The 20,841-nt window shown below is 37.2% G+C and overlaps 1 protein-coding gene across 9 annotated transcripts in view; it reads right to left on the bottom strand.

Moving 5' to 3' along the window:
- PDE1C (phosphodiesterase 1C) overlaps positions 1-20,841 on the bottom strand; it is a 661,967-nt gene that overhangs the window by 48,620 nt on the left and 592,506 nt on the right. For all 9 annotated transcript variants that reach the window (XM_025380636.1, XM_025380634.1, XM_025380635.1 and 6 more), the window contains exons 16-17: positions 18,088-18,315; positions 9,403-9,480 (exon numbers count right to left, since the gene is read on the bottom strand). In XM_025380636.1, the coding sequence (XP_025236421.1) occupies positions 9,403-9,480; positions 18,088-18,315 (306 nt within the window). The remainder of the gene's footprint in view (positions 1-9,402; positions 9,481-18,087; positions 18,316-20,841) is intronic.

The raw sequence follows: 20,841 nt of genomic DNA, 5'->3' as shown, positions 1-20,841 counted from the left end.
GACCAATGCATAGCCAGTGTCAACAAGTGATAACACGAAGCCCTATAAGAAGAAATAGCAGAGATTGGAAAACTAAGGTGATAAAATGAAACATCAACCAAAAGGAAAGTTTTGAGGTATCTAAAATAGGGCAGTTCTTTATTCTGGCATATAAAGACAGTCCAAAACCATCATCCTAAGTAGTATGGGGACATTGTTTTTGGAAAAAAGAATAATGTGAGTATGATTCCTTGAGATGAGAAAACTGAAACACAGGTGTCCATGTCAATAAGAAAACTGACGATGCCCTCAGGGTCCGTATAACCAGTGAATGCACACCTCCTGAATAATGGTCATGTGACAAAGCATTTATTGTTTCTCAAATCTCTGGAAATGAACCTAAGACAGAAACAATCTCTAGTAAAGACATACATGTGTCTCAGTTCTACCCACAGCCTGCTGTCTGACTCTTTTCTCCCCAGATCTGCAAAGCAGGGCACACCTCCACATCTGTACAGGCCCCCTCTATCTTTCACCACCAGCTTCATTGAAGAGCAGGTCATGATGCCTCACCCTATAGGCAACTAACAAACATTTTAAAAAATATGAACATGATGAAAATTAAATACAACTCAAGTGTAAAGTTGCACCCTTCTGCTGTTTTTATTAATGGCTTGGCAAACCAATTCAAATAGAACAAAAGATATCTTAAAAGCTCAGAGTCCTCTATTCCAAATTTATTTATGTACTCTATTTCAAACTAACTTGTTAGGAATCATCTATTTTTTAAAAATTAGGAAAAAAAAAAACAGAAAAAGCACATACATTTCTTCAGGTGACCCCTCTGAGCCATATAGCAAGTCAAGGTCATGAGACAACAGCCTTGTGAAGAATTATATAATTTAGATATGATTAGAGGCAAATTCCTATAATGTACACAACAACCCTTTTGATCACAGTTATTTGTTCTAGCAAACTAACAAGAATACTGGCTACATTGCCTCCTCCATTGTTTCTGTACTAAGATCCTAAATAGGAGAATATGAGTATCTTGAGAAATATTCAGAAAGAATGGTTGTAAGAAATACAATTTCCTTACTGAGAAAACAAACTGACAAAGCTGTGTCCTGACAGCCACAGTGAAATGCAAAGCTAAGACATTATTATGTGGACGTAATATACATATCCCCTCATATAAGCTTTATTTTAATAGGTTTTAAATTTGGCTTTTAATTTTCACATCCCTAATGATGTCAAGGATCTTTTAATGTGCTTATTTGCTACTTGTATATCTTCTCTAGTGAAATGTTTGTTCAATTTTTTTGTATGTTTTTAATTGGGTTGTTTTCTTATTATTTAATACTGAGTATCTATATTTAATGAATCAGTTGTTTAACAAATATATGCTTTGCAAATATCCTCCCAGAATGTGAATTGCCTTTTTATTCTCCAAATAGAGGCTTTTGAAGAAAAGAAGTTTAAAATTTTGATAAAGCATAATTTATCAATTTGTTTCTTATGGTTTGTACTTTTGTGGTCATGCCTAAGAAATCCTTGCTTAACCCAAGATCAAAAAGAGTTTCTCTTACATTTTCTTAACTAGAAACTGATAGTTTTACAATTTACATTTAGGTTTATGGTAAATTTTGAGATGATGCTTGTATATGATGTAAAGTATAGTTAGAAATTCATTATTTTGCATATAATATTCAAGCATTTCATCACCATTTGTTGATGACTATCATTTTCCCTTGGAATTTTCTTTGCCCTTTATTAAAAATAAATTGTCCATACACATGTAGATATATTTTTGGACTATCTAAGCTATTCTGTGACTTCTTTGTCTGTGTTGATGCCAATACCATGCTGCCTTAATTACCGTAGCTTTATAATAAGTCTTGTAATCAAACCTTCTGTGTAGTCCTCCAACTTTTTCCTTTTTCAAAGTTGCCTTGCCTATTCTGGATGCTTTGTATTTCTATATGAATTTTAGAATCATCTTGTCAATTTCTACCAAAAAAAAGCATACTAGGATTTTAATTGAGATTGTAATGAACCTATAGATCAACATGGGAAGAACTTACATGTCACCTGTCTCTGGAAAATCCCCAAATATTTGGAAATTAAACATTACACTTCTAAATAACTCTTAGGTCAATGTAGATTCCAAGTGGAAATTAGAAAGTATTTTGAGCTGAATGTGAATGAAAATGCAGCATATCAGAGTTTGGATCATGATGCTAACACAGTACTTAAGAAAATCTATATCACAAAATGCCTATATCAAAAAAAGAAAAAAAATCTCAAATCAGTAACCATGACTTTCACCTTAAGAAACTATAAGAATAAGACAAAGTAAACCCACTAGCAAGTAGAAGAAAGGAAATAATAAAGATTGATATTAACAATATAGAAAACAGAAAAACAATAGAGAATATCAATGGTGATGATTAATAAAATATATTAACCTCTAGCCATACAGATCAGGGAAAAAGAGAGAAAACACAAACTACACATATCAAAAATGAGAGTGATAACATTATTAAAACTTCTAAAGATATTAAAAGAATAATAACATAATACGAACATCCTTTCAATTTAATTCTATTGTGGTCCGTGAACATATTTGTTTGCCTTGAATCCTTTTGAATTTATTGGGACAAATTTATTCTTCCAGAATATAGTCTATCTTTCTAAATATTCTGTATGCGCTTGAAAAGGATGCGTATTCCTCTATGGTTGGGCATTCTAGGAATGTCAATTATGTCAAGTTGATTGACAGTGTTGTACAAGTCTTTGTTTCCTTGCTGATTTTCATATCTATTTAGTCTATTAATTATTGAGAAAGACATATTAATGTCTCCAAATAAATTGTGAATTAAAAATGTTTTTGCAGTTTGTTTCAAGTATTTGGTGTAGAAATGCAAAAAATGATTATATTATCTTGATAAATGGACAACATTATCATTATAAAATGAACTTCTTTATTGTTGAAACTTATTTATTCCTGTCTTTGTTCTAATATCTACTTTGTCATATATTAATATAGCCACTCGGGCTTTCTTTTGATTAGTGTTAAGACAGTATCCCAATTTACAACCTTTTACTTTTGTGCTATTTGTGTCCTTTTTTGATTGTTTTTGTTTTTATTTGTATATGTTTATGTGGTATACGTGTAATTTTGTTGCATTAATATATTTGATAGTGGTGAAGTCAGGAATTTTATATTTGTGTCTTTTTGTATAAAGGCATAATATATTTGAATATTACAATCTCACAAATCTCTGCCTTTTAATTAAGGTGTTTAAGTCATTTATATTTAATGTGATAACTGATTTGCTTTGTTTTAATTCTATAGTCTTCCTATTTGTTTTCTATTTGTCTCACCTGTTCTTTGTTCCCTTCTTACTGTTTTTCTACCTTGTTTTGGATTAATTATTTTAGGATTCCATTTTATCTGTTGTTGGCTAATCAGCTATATATCTTTCTTTTGTTGTTTTAGTGATTGCATTAGAGTTTATAATATATATTCTCTTAATTTACCTCAATCTATCTTCCAGTGATTTTTATAACACCTCATGCATGATACTGAACCTTACAATAGATATCCCATTTCTGTCCTACTGGACTTTTTGCTACTGTAGTCATACATTTTATTTTTGTATATGTTATAAACTAAACAGTACATTTATATTATTTTGTTTGCCTAGTCAATTATCATTAAGATAAATTAGAAAAATCATATATATTTATCCATGTAGTTGCCATTTTTAATGCTCTTCATTCTTTTGTACAGATCCATATTTTCATATAGCATAATTATCCTTCTGCCTTTCCTTAAAATTTCTTGCATGGTGGGTCTACTGGTGATGAATTCATTAAGCTTTTGTATGTCTAATGAAAACTTCTTAATTACATCTTGGTTTCTGAAAAACATTTTTTGCTAGGCACAGAATTCTTTGTTGACTTTTTTTCCTTTCATTAATTTAAAAATTTAGCTCTGTTGTCTTCTCATTTGCATTGTTCCTCACAAGAAATCTACTGTCATCCTTACGTTTGTTTATCTGTACATATGTGTAATTTTTCTCTGGCAGTTTTTAAATTTTTCTCTTCATCACTAGTTTTGAGCAATCTGATTATAGTATGCTTATGTATAATTTTCCCTATATTCCCTGTGCTTGAAATGTGTTGAGCTTCTTGAATCTGTGGATTTATAGTTTTCATCATCTGGCAAAATTATAGCCCCTGGTTTTTCAAATATTTTTCCTCCTCTCTCCTCTACCTGGGGATTCCAAATACACATTTATTAGGCTACTTGAAGGTGTCCTACAATTCTGTTTTTATTCTTTTTTTCTATTTCCTTTTGGGTAGTTTCTATTGCTATCGTTTTGCTACTCTTTTCCTCTCCAAAGTCTAATTCCACCTACTTTATTTACCATTAATCTCATCTAATGTTATTCTGTCAATACCATCTATTGCATTTCTCATATCAGATATTGTAGTTTTCATATTTAGAAGTTTGATTTTAGTCTTTAAAAAAAATCTTCCATATCTCTACTTCTGAACATATGGGCTACACTTATAGGAACTGCTTTTATGTATTTGTCTGCTAATTCTAACATCTGCTTCAGTTCTGGGTTGGTTTCAATTGGTTGGGCTTTTTCTTTATTGTGGGTAGTGTTGCTTTGCATGCCTGGTAATTTTTTATTGGATGCCAAACATTGTGAATTTCACCTTGTTGGGTGCTCGATATTTTTGTACTCTCTATATATATCCTTGAGTTTTATTCTGGGATGCAGTTAAATTACTTGGAGACACTTTGATCCCTTTTATGTCTTGCTTTTAAGATTGATAGATAGAACCAGAGCAGCATATAGGCTACAGCTAATTATTCCCCATGACTAAAGCAAGACAAATATGAGTCTTTTACCTAATTTTCTTTAAATAATGAATATTTAAATCTGGCTAGTGGGAACAGACACTTTTCCCTGACTTCTGTGAACATCAGGACTATTCCCTCTAATCCTCTTGGATGGTTCTGTTCTGGCCTCAGGTAGTTTCCTCATTGCATGGTTGCTCAGTGTAGTAGTTTCCCTTTACACACAGAGGATATTTTCTAAGACTCCCAGTGGATACCTAAAACCTCAGATAGTACTGAACCCTATATGTATTACATATACATTTCTTTTTTCTTCTTCACAATTTCACTGATAGAATATTTCATTCTTAGTATAGATCTTAACAGCCTCAGCATAAATTTTTTTTTCTTTCCTTATTAAGTCAAGAACTTTCATCTTTTTACTTAAAGGAAGTACTTTGTGGTTTCTCTTTGGCATATCTGAATTGCCAAAATCTCCATTTTTATGCTTTGGAGCCATTGTTAAGTAATATAAAGGTACTTAATTGCAAGCACTGTGATACTTCAACAGTCAATCTGATAAACAAGACAGCTACTAAGTGACAGCAGGGTGGCAAGTAAAGCCAGTAGAGTGTGGATAATGCTGGCCAAAGAGATTATTCACATCGTAGGTGGAATAGAGCAGTGATATGGTTGCCTGTGTTCCCACCCAAATCTCATTTTGAATCAGAGCTCCCATAACTCCCACGTGTCATGGGAGGGACCCGTTGGGAGGCAATTGCATTATAGGGGTGAGTTTTTCTCATGATAGTAAATAAGTCTTACGAGATATAATGATTTTATAACGGGCAGTTCCCCTGCACACGCTTTCTTGTCTGCCACCATGTAAGATGTGTCTTTGCTCCTCCTTTGCCTTCCACCATGACTGTGAGGCCTCCTCAACCATGTGGAACCACGAGAGTCCATTAAACTTCTCTTTCCTTTATAAATTACCTGCTTTGGGGTATGTCTTTATTAGCAGCCTGAGAACGGACTAATACAAGCAGGATGGCATGAGATTTCACCACATTCTCAAAATGGTGTGCAATTTAAAACTTATAATTGTTGATTTCTGGAATTTTCCACTTAATATTTTCAGACCACAGTTGGCTATGGGTAATTGAAACCACAGAAAGTGAAACTTTAGTAGTACTGTACTCTTACATTTTTCAGATCTCTGGAGTTTAACTCTCTGTAATCCTCTTCTCTCCAGTATTTTATTCTGTTAACTAAAGCCATCTTGGTCTCCCTGGATTTTTATCCAAATTCTCAACTCAGAGAGTCAATGAGATGTGCTTATGTCACTCCTCTCTATGCTGCCTGGAAGTCCTCTCAAGGCAGTAAGCTGAGACAATTGTAGGGCTCATTTCATTTATTTCCTGGCTCTCAAAGATCACTGTTCTCCATTTCCTGATGTCTGTTATCTTAAAAAGCACTCTTCCACGTATATTGTCTGGGGTTTTAGGTTGTTTCAGGTGGAAGGGTAAATCCAGTTCTTGTTACTTCTCTGGCAAAAGCAGACATTCATAGACTGTCTTTTGACGACCCTTTCCACTCTTCATAACTCACTTTTCAGTTTCACGAGACCATCCATAAACATTCCAGTTTCCAGAATATTCAATGAAGGAGAAACTCCTGCTGAATTCCCTCCCTAAGACCTGGTTCATAACCATGCAGGGCCTAATCATTATCTGTTGTTTGAGAGGCACAAAAGATGGCTATCTCTTATTTCTCTGTTAATGTGATCAAGTAAAGTTAAGGGCAAGTTTGTATTTCAGTATAGCTATACTAAATTATAGCAACTCCATGAGGTTACGCTATTACAAACATGGCTAAAAATGCACTGAAAAGAATACATTTGTGTGGCACCCCACCAGTCTTCCAATGCCAATGGAAAAGTTTAAGCATGATTAGAATCTTGGCTCAGAGACCTAGATCTTTTTATGTCAATACATTTCTCCCTAGGGGTAAGTAAGGTACTTTCAAAGGACATCCATTCTTTGAAGTCAGTTAGAAAATTATTGCTGCAAGGTACTAAATAGTACTGCAGTAAACTTACAGAGATAATGTACAGCTGCAATGTGTTCATTATGCCAGGATGTAATTTACCTTTCAGCACATACTGCTTCCCTCTGTGCACGCCCTGGCTCATGGGAGTTTGGGAATAACCAATTGTGATCCAGTTTCCACTGGGTTTCTCTCTCAATGTTCACACTAGGCATGAATTGTACCCAGATACTCCCTCTCAAATATTAAAGAGAACTAGTCACCAGTGGTTCCCACGGATTGGTCTAGGGGTAGGGACATTAAAAATTGTTAAATTGACTCCCACTCATTATCAGACATCATAGGATCCAAAAAGAAATGTTCAAAAATGTATCTGGTTGTTTCCACATAGTTTAAAAAACAATCAATATATTTACTGATCTACATATTTCCTTTTCAAATTTTTCTGAGGTAGAGAGCTTTAATGACCAAAAAGAAAAGGGTAGGTGGGACTCATCAACTGTTTTCTACTTCCTGCCAGCAAGAATTAGCTTTAGTCCTGTTAAAGGTTTTGGACTAAAATAGTGCAACTCAGTGAAACTCAGTGCTCTAAGTTCTATTGATACCAAAGCAGTAATTATGTCATATTAGTCCATCAATGAATATAAAATGCAAAGTTGTTCATGATTATGTTTGTGTGCAAACTTCCAAGTATACAGACATACCAGGACCTACTTGAGGAAGTGGAAGAACAGGCTATGGAGGAAACAGAGATAGACATTAAAAAATGTCTCTTTTATTTATTGCAGTCTGCTTACTGCCCCATGAGATCAAGAATCCTGCTCATTAAACAGTCAAACTTTACACTTATTTGCACAATAGAACATAAAATATATTTTATCACTCCCCCCCTTCCCCCCAAAAAAAACAGTTTAATTCTTTTAAATACTTGGGTATGATTCAGTTAAAAAGGGCACAGTTAAAAAGGCTTTATGAAGATGATAAAATGTAATCCACAACGCCCATATGACATCATTATAGTAGATGTTTGTACCACAATGTATAAATGTAACAAGATTCAAAATTGCATATGAAAAATTTGGGACTTGATTTATTCTGGGCTTTTATGCTATAGAAATTTAACAGGAAGCTGTGGGCCAATAGTTGGATACAGGATGGAGAAAGTGTCTGGGTTCTGGGTTTGAAGTTGACACCGTTCCTCCACCGTACATTTTCTGGCTTTGGATGCCTTGATTTAGTATTGATGGCTGGCAAAGAGCTTCTGGTATTTAAACAAATAGAGTCTGTACTTACCTATAATAGAGTCTGGCTCAAAGACTGCCATTCTAAATTCTATTTTATTCTGTGTAATTTACTTCTTAGTCACAATTATTCAAGAAGGGTACACTCATTAGATAAGTGATTTCCATTTGCATAAGCACATTGGTAAAAAAAAAATTGCAAGTATGTGTTCCGAGGTATTATGTAATAAGACACCTGGAGTTAATTATTTGCATTGTCTTTTTAGAAAAAGTTTGAGAACTGTTTTCATGCATGCAAGCAAAAACAGCATGTCATAATGGCTTAGGGCAGAAAGCTAAAGGGGCTGCTTCCTTTATAATAGATGTGCAAAGAGTTATGCTCCAATTTCTTCTTACTCTTCCACCTGGTTACCCAGCATTTGTTCTTCAAAGGTATTCTAACCAAATGATTCAAAGAAGAGTTTAGCATCAAATAGGATGTCTCCAGGGAGGTAACATTTAGAGAGTCTGGGATGCTATCAAAAACCACTCTGTGGAAACTTTCATTTTTTGCTTAATATAATGTCTGTGTATGAGGGGATAAATAGTAATGAACCTGTGTGATAGCTGAAACAATGAAGTTTATGTAAAAGGCCAGGGCAGGTGTCTCAATCTTACAGTTCAAAGTGTGAAAGGTAATATAATTTGAACTTTAAGGTTTTAGAAAGAGTGAAATGTTATTTATGCTTGCGTTTTGCATTGTCATTGCCTTTAGGACTTGTTCTTGCTGGCAAAACTGTCTTTTACAACCATATATACTGCCTCCCAACATCAGCACTATACAGACCCGTTTTTGTTTTTGTTTTAAGTAAAAATAAGAACTAGTTCAAGGGGAAAAAAGTGAAAACATAAAACATGAAACATTTCTTATTTATGCTGCATAATTCCCCATCAAAAACTTATAAATACATTAACAGTATATGATACTCCATTCTAGCTGTCTGATCATCAAGTCCAAAATAAACTTTTTATAATGTTTAAGATGAAAAATGGCAAGTAGGAAAAGAAAGAGTATAGAAAACATTTGTGATGGAGAAAGTGTGGTGAAGGGGAAGATATACAGCAATAATTTATAAATTATTGATAAAGGTATAATAGTACCCTTTAAATATAGTGAAGGGTTTTTTCAGGATATAAGAATACATTCACAACCACTATTTCAATTTTGGGTATGATTCTAACAAGCTTACATTAAACTGCACATTTTATGGAAAGATGTAATGAGAATAATACGCTTACCATCTGTTTTCTTTGAATCATTTCCGATGTTAGAGTGATCCTTCTTGTCTGTCTTATTTTTACCATCTTTCAAGTCACCTGAAAGTAATAAACATGACAAACAGTACATGTATACAGCTGAGGGGGGTGTTATAAGCATCTTTAAACCTGTCAAGGTTTTAAAAAGTACAGCATAATTTTATAGTCACGAGAGTGTATGTGTCTGAGTGTAAATATCTTTTGTAATCACGTTAGGTCCTGGAAATTGGATTGTGATGCAGAAATTGAGACTGAAAGTTCTTGTTAAACAGAGTTGTAGTTATGTGTTTATCTTCTAACAGAAGCAGTTAAAATGTACTGTTAGGCTGTGGAGTGAGGAGAAACCTGAGCTAACTGTAAGTTCTACCAATTAATAGCTATTTAACTTCTCTGTGCTTCAGTTTTCTTATCTGCAAAATGGGTATGTTAACACCTATCTTATAGGCATATTGGATAAATTAGAAGGCATATCACTCAATACAGTTGTTATTATTCTACAACAGAGCTACAAATGGTATTTTAATAAAAGATCTTGTCAAAGTGTATGTTTGTAAAAGTTGTAAAACGCTATCCTTAGAAAGAACATGTGTCAAAAATGTATTTAACCCACTTATGAGGGAATAGTAAGAAGGTTCCAAGATTACTGGAGCTGGGTATTGATGAGTATTTTAGAAACATGTGAAAATACATTTGCTAGGTTAGAGACAAAACTGGTTATATCCTACAGGGCAATAAAACCATAACTTTTGGGGTTATCTTCTCTCTCAGTCAAAAATCTATAAATTAGCATATAACTTCACAGTACCTAGGCTTGAATCAAATAGTAAATAAAGTTAAACACAGTCATGTTCTTCAAGAGCATCAGTCAGCAAATTAAGGCCCCTGGGTCAATGGTGCCCACCACCGATTATGGCAAATAAAGTTTTCTTGAAACATGGCCACACTTATTCATTTACATATTGTCTTTGGCTGCTCTCATGCTGCAATAGCTGAACTGAATAGTTGCCAAGAGACAGGCAAAGCCAGAAATATTTTCTATTTGGTCCTTTACACTAAAACAGTGCTGTACCCCTATCTAAAATAATTTAATAATCCCTGGGCATGTGTGTTCAACAATATGCCAGTATGACATGGAAAGGTCGGGGACCTCTTCCCCCAGCCTCATTTTCAAGTGTTGGATATCTTCATACCAGTCTTAATAATGGAAGCTTTCTTTTTAGCCTGGATAAAACCAAGAATACATTCTTACTCAAATACTGGTACTTACTGAAGTCAAAAGATCCTAATAATAATTGGAGTGAGCTGGGCCTCCAAGGAATGTGTTTGAGGGACAGGATTTACTCTTGTTTACTTTATTTGTGCCAGGCAGTGTGCTAAATGCTTTGCATGCATCATTTTATTAAATCTTCTAATAGCTCCATTATGAAGGTACTATCATTGAAAGTAGACAGCTTCATCAAAGATTCATTCGCTAAATGTCCTATTTGTTAAATTTGCTGAATAAACCACTTACCAAATGATTGAGGATGTTTTCCAAATTTGAGTTTTTTTCTTGAGGTTCCTGCAGCCAGTTGCACAGACACAGGCCATTCCATCTATGTCAAGGGGTATGGACTGCCGACTCACACGTTTCGTACCCCACCCTGAACTCACAGCTGCCCCAACTTTGCACCTGGATCTCCCTCTTGCAGCAAAACTACCAGGCCCTCAGCTATAGTATTTGCAACTTCTCTATGAAGCTCAAGTTTTAGATTTCAGACTTCTGTTTACTGTTTCCATTTCTAAATGCCTTTGGCCTATGAATTTATAAAGAAATGATTATCTAAGGATGATTCAGGACCATTTGGGGCTGTGATATATTCTACAAACCACATACTTTCAATGGAATTTGACAAATACTAAACTAAGCTAGAAGTCAATAAATTTTCCAGGTTCCCTCTCATTCTTAATTCTGAAATGGGATGGACTGTGATATGGTTTGGCTGTGGCCCCACCAAAATCTAATCTTTAATTTTACCTCCCATAATTCCCATGTGTTGTGGGAAGAACCCAGTGGAAGATACTTGAATCATGGGGGCAGTTTCCCCCATACTGTTCTTGTGGTAATGAATAAGTCTCACGAGATCTGATGGCTTTATAGGGGAAAACCCCTTTTGCTTGGTTCTCATTCTTTCTTGCCACCACCATGTAAGACGTGCCTTTCACTTTCCACCATGATTGTGAAGCCTCCCCAGCCACATGGACCTGTGAGTCCATTAAGCCTCTTTTTCTTTATAAATGACCCAGTCTTGGGTATGTCTTTATCAGCACTGTGAAAACAGACTAATACAGACTGGCTGGAAGAATTGAGGAGCAGGGGAGTCTACTCTGGCCAGGGTCCAAACCGGAGGATTTTAAGTAGAGGAGATGGTCATCACCTCTTCCACCACCAAAAGAGAAGAAATCCTTTAGAGGTCCCACGAAACCGTCCAAATACTGGCTTTTCCCTATTTTAAGGAAGCCAGAGATGTACTCAAGCATCTTGAGCCCTGTAGTCAAACTAGTTCCTTCTAGTTCTTTCTTCCCTCAGCGAGCCTCCACACTCTTAATGCATGCTTTTTAAGCCTTCTGGGTTGCTCTGAACTGGAGCTTTACCCACAGCTACAGCAACACCAGGATGTCTTCTGGAAGTCGTGGAGACGGTTACCTTTGCTGGTTGCTAACCAGCAGCCCATGATGGTCCCTGTTCTCATCCAGGGATGGGGAGGCTGTGGGAGGAAGTCACCTCAACAAGAACAAAGATTAGAAGATTCTGTCACTGCCAATGGGTGTCCAAACCTTGAGAACCTCCTCCCTCACCAACATCCTTCAGCTCTAACTTGGAAGATATCCTGGGCACCCCACAAAGAAGGGGGCTGGTACAGTGACACATGCTTGTTTGATGATGTTGCCTGAGCAAAACCCATTAGGTAATTTCCCATGGGTTGTATCTGGAGCAATGACTGATGTGAGTTGTTACTCAATAAACAAGGGGAAGTGAAAAGACTTTCTGTGCAGTTATAAATCATTTTAATTAGGCTGCTGTAATACAGTCCTGAACCACCATTAGCCTTTCTTATTATTGCTCTAAACTGATTTCTTTTCCCACCTCTCATTTACAGCTTACTTTTTAAGGGAAATGGTAGACTATTGCTTATTTCAGGAAATACGCACACTTGTGAAATCAAGCCAGCCTCGTTGACTCAGGTTCCTGTTTTGTTTCTTTCAGGCTTTCCCCTTAACCAACTTCAAAATGAATTATTATTTCCACATCTGCCCTCTCTGGGTCTTTGTTTCCCTATGGTAGAATTCATATTTTTCCTTGTGACTGGCTTATTTGCATTTATTGGTTTCTCCCACTGACTAGACCTGGGGTTGGCAAACTATGGCCCATGGGTCAAACCTGGTCCCGCTGCCTGGTTTTTTATGACCTACAAACTAAGAATGGCTTTTACATTTTTAAGTGGTTAAAACAAGACAAAAATTTTATAACATATGATATTACATAGAATTCAAACTTTAATTTCTATAAAGTTTTATTGGAAAACAGGCTAACTCATTTGTTTGCATATTATTTGTGGCTGCTTTAAAATGGCAATGTTGAGTAGTCGCAATAGAGACCTTACCTCCTGCAAAGCCTAAAATACTTACTATCTTGTCCCTTATAGAAAAAGCATGCCATTCCCTGGAATAAGTATATTGTAAATCTCTTATAAACAGCAGTTAAGTTTCCACATTTCTCTGATTGTCCCTCTCCCTGAAGGCACCAAACTACAGGTACATGCTGCTTACAGAACAGAGCATTGGGACTCACGCAGATCAGAGTTTAACCTGAGATCTCTACTTAATGGTTGCTTGACTTTACACAAGTGATTTCACTTATCTGAGTCTCAATGTTCCCACCCACAACGTGGGAATGAGTGTTTCTACCTCACAGAGTTGTTAGAACTTTTACATGATTTAATGTAGATAGAATCTCAAGTAAAATGTCTGACACATGTTAAGCATTCAATAAAATGGTAGTATCATTGTTATTGCTTTTACTAAGGGAAAGACATTTCTTTTTTTTTTTTTTTATACTTTAAGTTCTAGGATACATGTGCATAATGTGCAGGTTTGTTACATATGTATACTTGTGCCGTGTTGGTGTGCTGCACCCATCAACTCGTCATTTACATCAGGTATAACTCCCAATGCAATCCCTCCCCCCTCCCCCCTCCCCATGATAGGCCCCGGTGTGTGATGTTCCCCTTCCTGAGTCCAGGTGATCTCATTGTTCAGTTCCCACCTATGAGTGAGAACATGCGGTGTTTGGTTTTCTGTTCTTGCGATAGTTTGCTGAGAATGATGGTTTCCAGCTGCATCCATGTCCCTACAAAGGACACAAACTCATCCTTTTTTATGGCTGCATAGTATTCCATGGTGTATATATGCCACATTTTCTTAATCCAGTCTGTTACTGATGGACATTTGGGTTGATTCTAAGTCTTTGCTATTGTGAATAGTGCCGCAATGAACATACGTGTGCATGTGTCTTTATAGCAGCATGATTTATAATCCTTTGGGTATATACCCAGTAATGGGATGGCTGGGTCAAATGGTATTTCTAGTTCTAGATCCTTGAGGAATTGCCATACTGTTTTCCATAATGGTTTAACTAGTTTATAGTCCCACCAACAGTGTAAAAGTGTTCCTATTTCTCCACATCCTCTCCAGCACCTGTTGTTTCCTGACTTTTTAATGATTGCCATTCCAACTGGTGTGAGATGGTATCTCACTGTGGTTTTGATTTGCATTTCTCTGATGGCCAGTGATGATGAGCATTTTTTCATGTGTCTGTTGGCTGTACGCATGTCTTCTTTTGATAAATGTCTGTTCATATCCCTTGCCCACTTTTCGATAGGGTTGTTTGTTTTTTTTCTTGTAAATTTGTTTGAGTTTTTTGTAGGTTCTGGATATTAGCCCTTTGTCAGATGAGTAGATTGCAGAAATTTTCTCCCATTCTGTAGGTTGCCTGTTCACTCTGATGGTAGTTTCTTTTGCTGTGCAGAAGCTCTTTAGTTTAATTAAATCTCATTTGTCAATTTTGGCTTTTGTTGCCGTTGCTTTTAGTGTTTTAGACATGAAGTCCTTGCCCATGCCTATGTCCTGAACGGTATTTCCTAGGTTTTCTTCTAGGGTTTTTATGGTATTAGGTCTAACATTTAAGTCTGTAACCCATCTTGAATTAATTTTCATATAAGGAGTAAGGAAAGGATCCAGTTTCAGCTTTCTACTTATGGCTAGCCAATGAACTTCCATTCACAATTGCTTCAAAGAGAATAAAATGCCTAGGAATCCAACTTACAAGGGATGTAAAGGGCCTCTTCAAGGAGAACTACAAACCACTGCTCAGTGAAATAAAAGAGGACACATACAAATGGAAAAACATACCATGCTCATGGATAGGAAGAATCAATATCGTGAAAATGGCCATACTGCCCAAGGTAATTTATAGATTCAATGCCATCCCCATCAAGCTACCAATGAGTTTCTTCACAGAATTGGAAAAAACTGCTTTAAAGTTCATATGGAACCAAAAAAGAGCCTGCATTGCCGAGACAATCCTAAGTCAAAAGAACAAAGCTGGAGGCATCACGCTACCTGACTTCAAACTATACTACAAGGCTACAGTAACCAAAACAGCCTGGTACTGATACCAAAACAGAGATATAGGCCAATGGAATAGAACAGAGTCCTCAGAAATAATACCACACATCTACAGCCATCTGATCTTTGACAAACCTCAGAAAAACAAGAAATGGGGAAAGGATTCCCTATTTAATAAATGGTGCTGGGAAAATTGGCTAGCCATAAGTAGGGAAAGACATTTCTAACCCACTCTGTTAAAAAAAAAAAAAAAAAAAAAACCAGAGGGAAGAAACATACTTTGCCTTTCTCACCACCCCTTACATGTTACTCTTTTGAGAGGAGTGATTATTTATCTAGGAGGTAGGGTTGAGCATGCACAGCCCAGCCCAGCCACCCACATCCCAGCCTGCTTTGAGGTATGTTTTCTGTAAGACACACACCTTTTCTGTCACTTTAGAAGCACCCTGCGAGGGTGCTGGGGTGGGGTAAGAGTCCTGTGCCTGGCTATACAGTGTCTGGTTGTGTAAATTCATTTCAGAGTAAAATGTAAAGAAGCCCATGTATACAGCAGACCAACTCTGTGTTTCCCAAGTCAGCTCCAGTTTTAGTGGAGCTGATGTCTTCATCATTGACTTTCTGATTTTGTTACCTGTCTCTCAGTTGGTTCAGACCTCAGAAGGGGTAGCAAGGAGGGGCCTGCACTGCCCTCTAAAACATTAACAGGTACATAATAAATTCTTGTTTTAAAAAATTTTTGTATGAACATGTTTTTATTTTTTAAAATTTTTACTTCCATAGGTTTTTGGGAAAAAGGTGTTGTTTGGTTATATAAGTAAGGTGAGTTGTGAGACTTTGGTATACCCATCACCTGAGCAGTATACACTGAACCCAATTTGTAGTCTTTTATCCCTCACACCCCTCCCACCCTTTCCCCCAAGTCCCCAAAGTCCATTGTATCATTCTTATGCTTTTGCATTCCTATTGTTTAGTTCCCACTTATGTGCGAGAACATACGATGTTTGGTTTTCCATTCCTGAGTTAATTCACTTAGAATAATGGTCTCCAATTCCATCCAGGTTGCTGTGAATGCTATTATTTCATTCATTTTTATGGCTGAATAGTATTCCATCTCTCTCTCTCTCTCTCTCTCTCTCTCACACACACACACACACACACACACACATATATATTACAATTTCTTTATCCATTCATGGATTGATGGGCATTTGGGCTGGTTGCATATTTTTGCAATTGTGAATTGTGCTGCTATAAACATGAGTGTGCAAGTATCTTTTCCATATGACTTCTTTTCCTCTGGGTAGATACCCAGGAGTGGGATTGCTGGATCAAATGGTAGTTTGGGTACATGAAAAATTCTAATTAAATTCTTCAGAACTTTTTTTTTTTCTGGACTATGATGCACTTGAATACAAAGCAAATGAATTAAGAGCAGTCTCCAGAAGGGGGCAGGACAAGTCGGGACAATGGCCTTCTGTGCCTCCTAGGGTGGTCACCAGGGTTAACTGAAATAATTTTTGAAAGGTTCCTGGAATGTGATATAAGCTATCATTATTATTACATGTGTTAAAATATTGCTCTCTGATTATATGTTATAAATGGTTAATTATAAAAATAATTGGAGAACATCATGCTAAGCACTTTCTACATATAGAAATCATTGACCATGGCCCTGTAGCATAATAGCTAGAACACAGTTCTGAGTAGATTACCTGGCCCCACCAAGCAGGCAAGAGAATGAATATGTAAAAAGAGAACTTAAAACAGCATCTAGTGTGCAGTCGATACATGCTATTTGTTGTTATTCTCTTCATTGTTTTTACCATCATGAGTATTACTGAAGGTTCCATGAGGCCTGTGCTGTGAACAGGTATTACTATATACATCGTGTAGAAACAGTAGAAGGTTAAGTAGCCTGGCCAAGGACACTGAAAAGGGAGAAGCACAGCTTGACTTGAGTCTAGGTCTGTTGACTGCTATATTACCTTGCTATTCAGCCACAACCTGGCAATTGCAAGCTCTGGAGACTCAGAACTTCCTGCCCACCCCTAATCAAGGGAACCAAGTCAAAGCCCTGTGTACATGCTCATCTTGTTCTCTACACTCAGAAGTCTCTTTTGCCCATCTGACCAGCCAACTTCAGCATTCAAAACCCCATCTTGAAGCCTACTCTGACATTTATCCCATTTTATAATCCCCAGTCCCCAAAAAGCTAATGTCTTTCTCTCCACATGTTTCCTGGGCATTTTATCTGCCATGCCACTACTTTCTTTTGCTCACATTTCACTAGAAATATTTGTGAGGATGTCTCTATCCCCTTTGATATTTTGGGTTTCTTGTGGCCTTTCCATTTCTAAATCCCTGGTGCTAAGCATGGTGCTTGGCACATAGTTGTTAATCGATATTTGTTTCATTAAATATAAGAAATCAATAACTATATGCACACTATGGTGACCAGCTTACCCCAGTTTGCCTGGAGCTTTTCTGTTTTTAAAACAGAAAGCTCTGTGTCTCCTAGTCCCAGGTGAACTGGAACAGCTTGTTCCCCTAAAGTATACACTTGTACACATATAGATACACAGATACCTATTACAGGAATAGGCTCAGGCAAACCTGAGGCCTGACCCTCATAGGGGGATGGTACATATGGGAAAATGACTTTCCATTCACCCACTTTGCACTCAGGACTATGCTGGGGTTGTTAATGGTAATTTCCCCCTGGCAGGCAGGCAGGCAGGCAGGCAGGCACTGGCTAGAGTCTCCAGGGCAGCTAGAAACGGCCAGAAAGGTATAAATCTCCCTGAAGAGGATGGCACAGGTGAGCTGGTGGCTGCTTCTGCTGGGATCCTGCGGCCCAGTGAGGTGAGATCAGCAGGAACTGGATGAGCAGGAAAGCCTTGCCCTGTGAGCTGTCCCCACCAGTGGGGTCGTTTGCCAGTTTCCATTCATCATGTCATTAACTCCTCGAAAACAGCCCTTCACCAGTGCAATTCTACTCACCATTCTGTTGCTGTTCTAACGGCTTCTCAGCTTTGGAATTTTTCCCACGAGGGATGTCACTTTTGTTCATCCGTGTTCCACTGACTTGATTCTCAGCTTCTTCAGACATCTTTTTCTCAGATTTGCCAGATGCGCCTTCTTCAGCCTGGCTTCTGGCTTCCATTTCCTTTTGCTGCTCCTCTGCGGCCAGGCGAGCCTTTTCCTCTGCTTCCTTCTTGGCCTTCTCCTCTGCATCCATGGCAAGTTGGGAAAGGCACAGAAAAGAGAAAAAGAGGTAATGCCATTAGGAGAATGACCTGTTTTAATACGCAAAGAGGATCTAAGGCGTTTACTGAGTGGGCACATTTTTGCTTAATTCATCAGATTGGCATGTATACTTAGGAAACCAGTAAAATAGGTTCATGATGATGTCATTCTGAAAACAGTCAGTTAGAGGAGGGGTTGGGGAGAAAATAATAAGGATAATAATTAATAAACCAATACTGTAATGATATTATTAATATCACCATTATTAATAGCTCCTATTGAGTGTGTTCTCTCTGCCAGGTATTATGCTGAGTGTTTTTTGGGGATTATTTACTTTCATACTCAAAACAACCTTACAGCAGCTACTATTACTGTGACTCAATTTGACAAATGTGGAAATCAAGGCTGAGAGACATCATAAAACTTTCCCACAGCCACAGTAAAAACTGCAGCTTCCTATGGGCTTGCTTAAGACCTAGAGTTTAAACACAAACAATTGATTACAAAACAAAACAAAATGGGAAAATATCTGACACTACAGCAATTGAAGACAAACACACTGAGGACACTGTGAATTTAAAACAAGGAAATTGAGCCTTATGAAAAAATCACGGTCTTCAAACTGTCCACAAGGTGAGAGGTAGCCTTTAGTTTGGCCAGGTACCTGGTCTGTGTCTTTCCTTTTAATGAAAAAATGCTAGCATTACTTCCAATTCAGTTGATTATAAAAGGGCTTGGCCCTGTGCTTACTCAAAACTACAGCAGAATTGCATAGGTTAAGTATTTATGAAAATATTGGTTCACCCATCCAACTCATATTTATTGAGCAGTTGTAGTGTTAAGTACTGTTTTAGGTATGAGGAATACAGCAGCAAGAAAGTCAATTTATAAATAAGAGATCATAATTAAGTAAACAAATGACTAAGATACTTGCATGTTGTAAAAAGTGCTTTGCAGAAAACCAAAGCAGAGTAATATGCTGGAATACAATCAGCATAGGGGAGGGAGATTGCATTAGACAAGGAGGTGGAGAAGGAAGGCCTCCTTGACAAGGTGACATTTAACCAAGTCCTAAATGTTGAAGAGCTGGCCGTGCAATAATCTGGACAAACAGTATCTCAGCCAGAGGAACTAGAAAATGCAAAGGCCATGAGGTAGAAATGAGCTTGGTATGCTCAAAGAACATTGAGTATGGTTAAAGTAAATTTGACAAGGGCTTAGTGACAGATGGTGTGGTCAAATGACCAAGGACAAGCAGGGTTCAGATCATGCAGGGCTTTGCAGGCAATGAGGTGGCATTGCATTGTAGAGAATATCCTACACAGAAGACACTTAACAGAGCCCAATTCTCCCAAGGTTCTAGAGACTCATCCCCTGTAGCACTTAATTCACTCCAAAGGTCTTCCAGCCTGTGCCATAAACTTTCATTGGGAAAATCATTATTACATTTTTCTCCAGATGTGTTTTAAAATGCTCCACACATCATTATCAGGTGTTTTCTTTATTTCCTTTGTGTTAGCCTTGGTCCTGGAAAAAAGCTAATGCTCATAAATAATCTATTTGTTTTTAATCTAATGGACACCAGAGTGACTATGCATCTATCATGTTTCCCTTTGTTTTAGCTGCTAAAGAGCTCAAAGTCCAAATTTGGTCCAGGTTCACATGATCATGAGGCTTTATGACATGTGTTTTGTGGAAGTCTATGATATCTGGTTTAGTCTATTTCTCCTGCCTTTATATTTGCTTACCTAAGATGTCTTCCTTAATATATCATGTTTTCATTCATTGATCCATCCATCCATCCATCCATCCATTCATCCATCCATCCATCCACCCATCCATCCAAACCAATGCCCTAGCCTCATCCCCAAACAAATTAAATAAGATTCTGGAGAAGGAAGGGCAATAATAGGATAGTTTGAATGTTTTCCAGGTGATTTAAACATGCAGAATTGAGAAGCACTGATTTAAATGTTAAATGTTTGCCATTCAGTATTTCATGACATTCTACTCCCCAAAAGAATATATTTGTAATTTACATTGAAAAGGTAAGGAAAGATTTCACAAATAACTTAATTATGTACATGTAAAGTATGTCTTCTGGCCTTTATAGAAAGGTACAACTACAGAGTGAAAATGCTCTTGCAGAAGAAGATGGTGAGATGGCATTCTCAGTAGGATGCAGGACCACAGAAGGTCTCCTGGAATATTCACTCAGGCTTTATCTCATCCTTCTTCAGTGACTGAGGATGGGGTTTAAATGTCATCTTTGCAGGTTCCAAGATGGCCAATAGGAACAGCTCCAGTCTGCAGCTCCCAGTGTGAGCAATGCAGAAGATGGGTGATTTCTACATTTCCAACTGAGGTACCAGGTTCATCTCACTGGGGCTTGTCAGACAGTGGGTGCAGTCCACAGAGCAGGGCAGGGCATTGCCACACCCAGGAAGCACAAGGGGTTGGGGAATTCCCTTTCCCAGCAAAGGGAAGCCGTAACAGACGGTACCTGGA

The sequence above is a fragment of the Theropithecus gelada genome, chromosome 3 (assembly GCF_003255815.1).
Source record: "Theropithecus gelada isolate Dixy chromosome 3, Tgel_1.0, whole genome shotgun sequence".
NCBI classification, from domain to species: Eukaryota; Metazoa; Chordata; class Mammalia; order Primates; family Cercopithecidae; genus Theropithecus; species Theropithecus gelada.
Note: the sequence above shows the minus strand (reverse complement) of the source record. Positions and strands in the feature narration are given on the sequence as shown.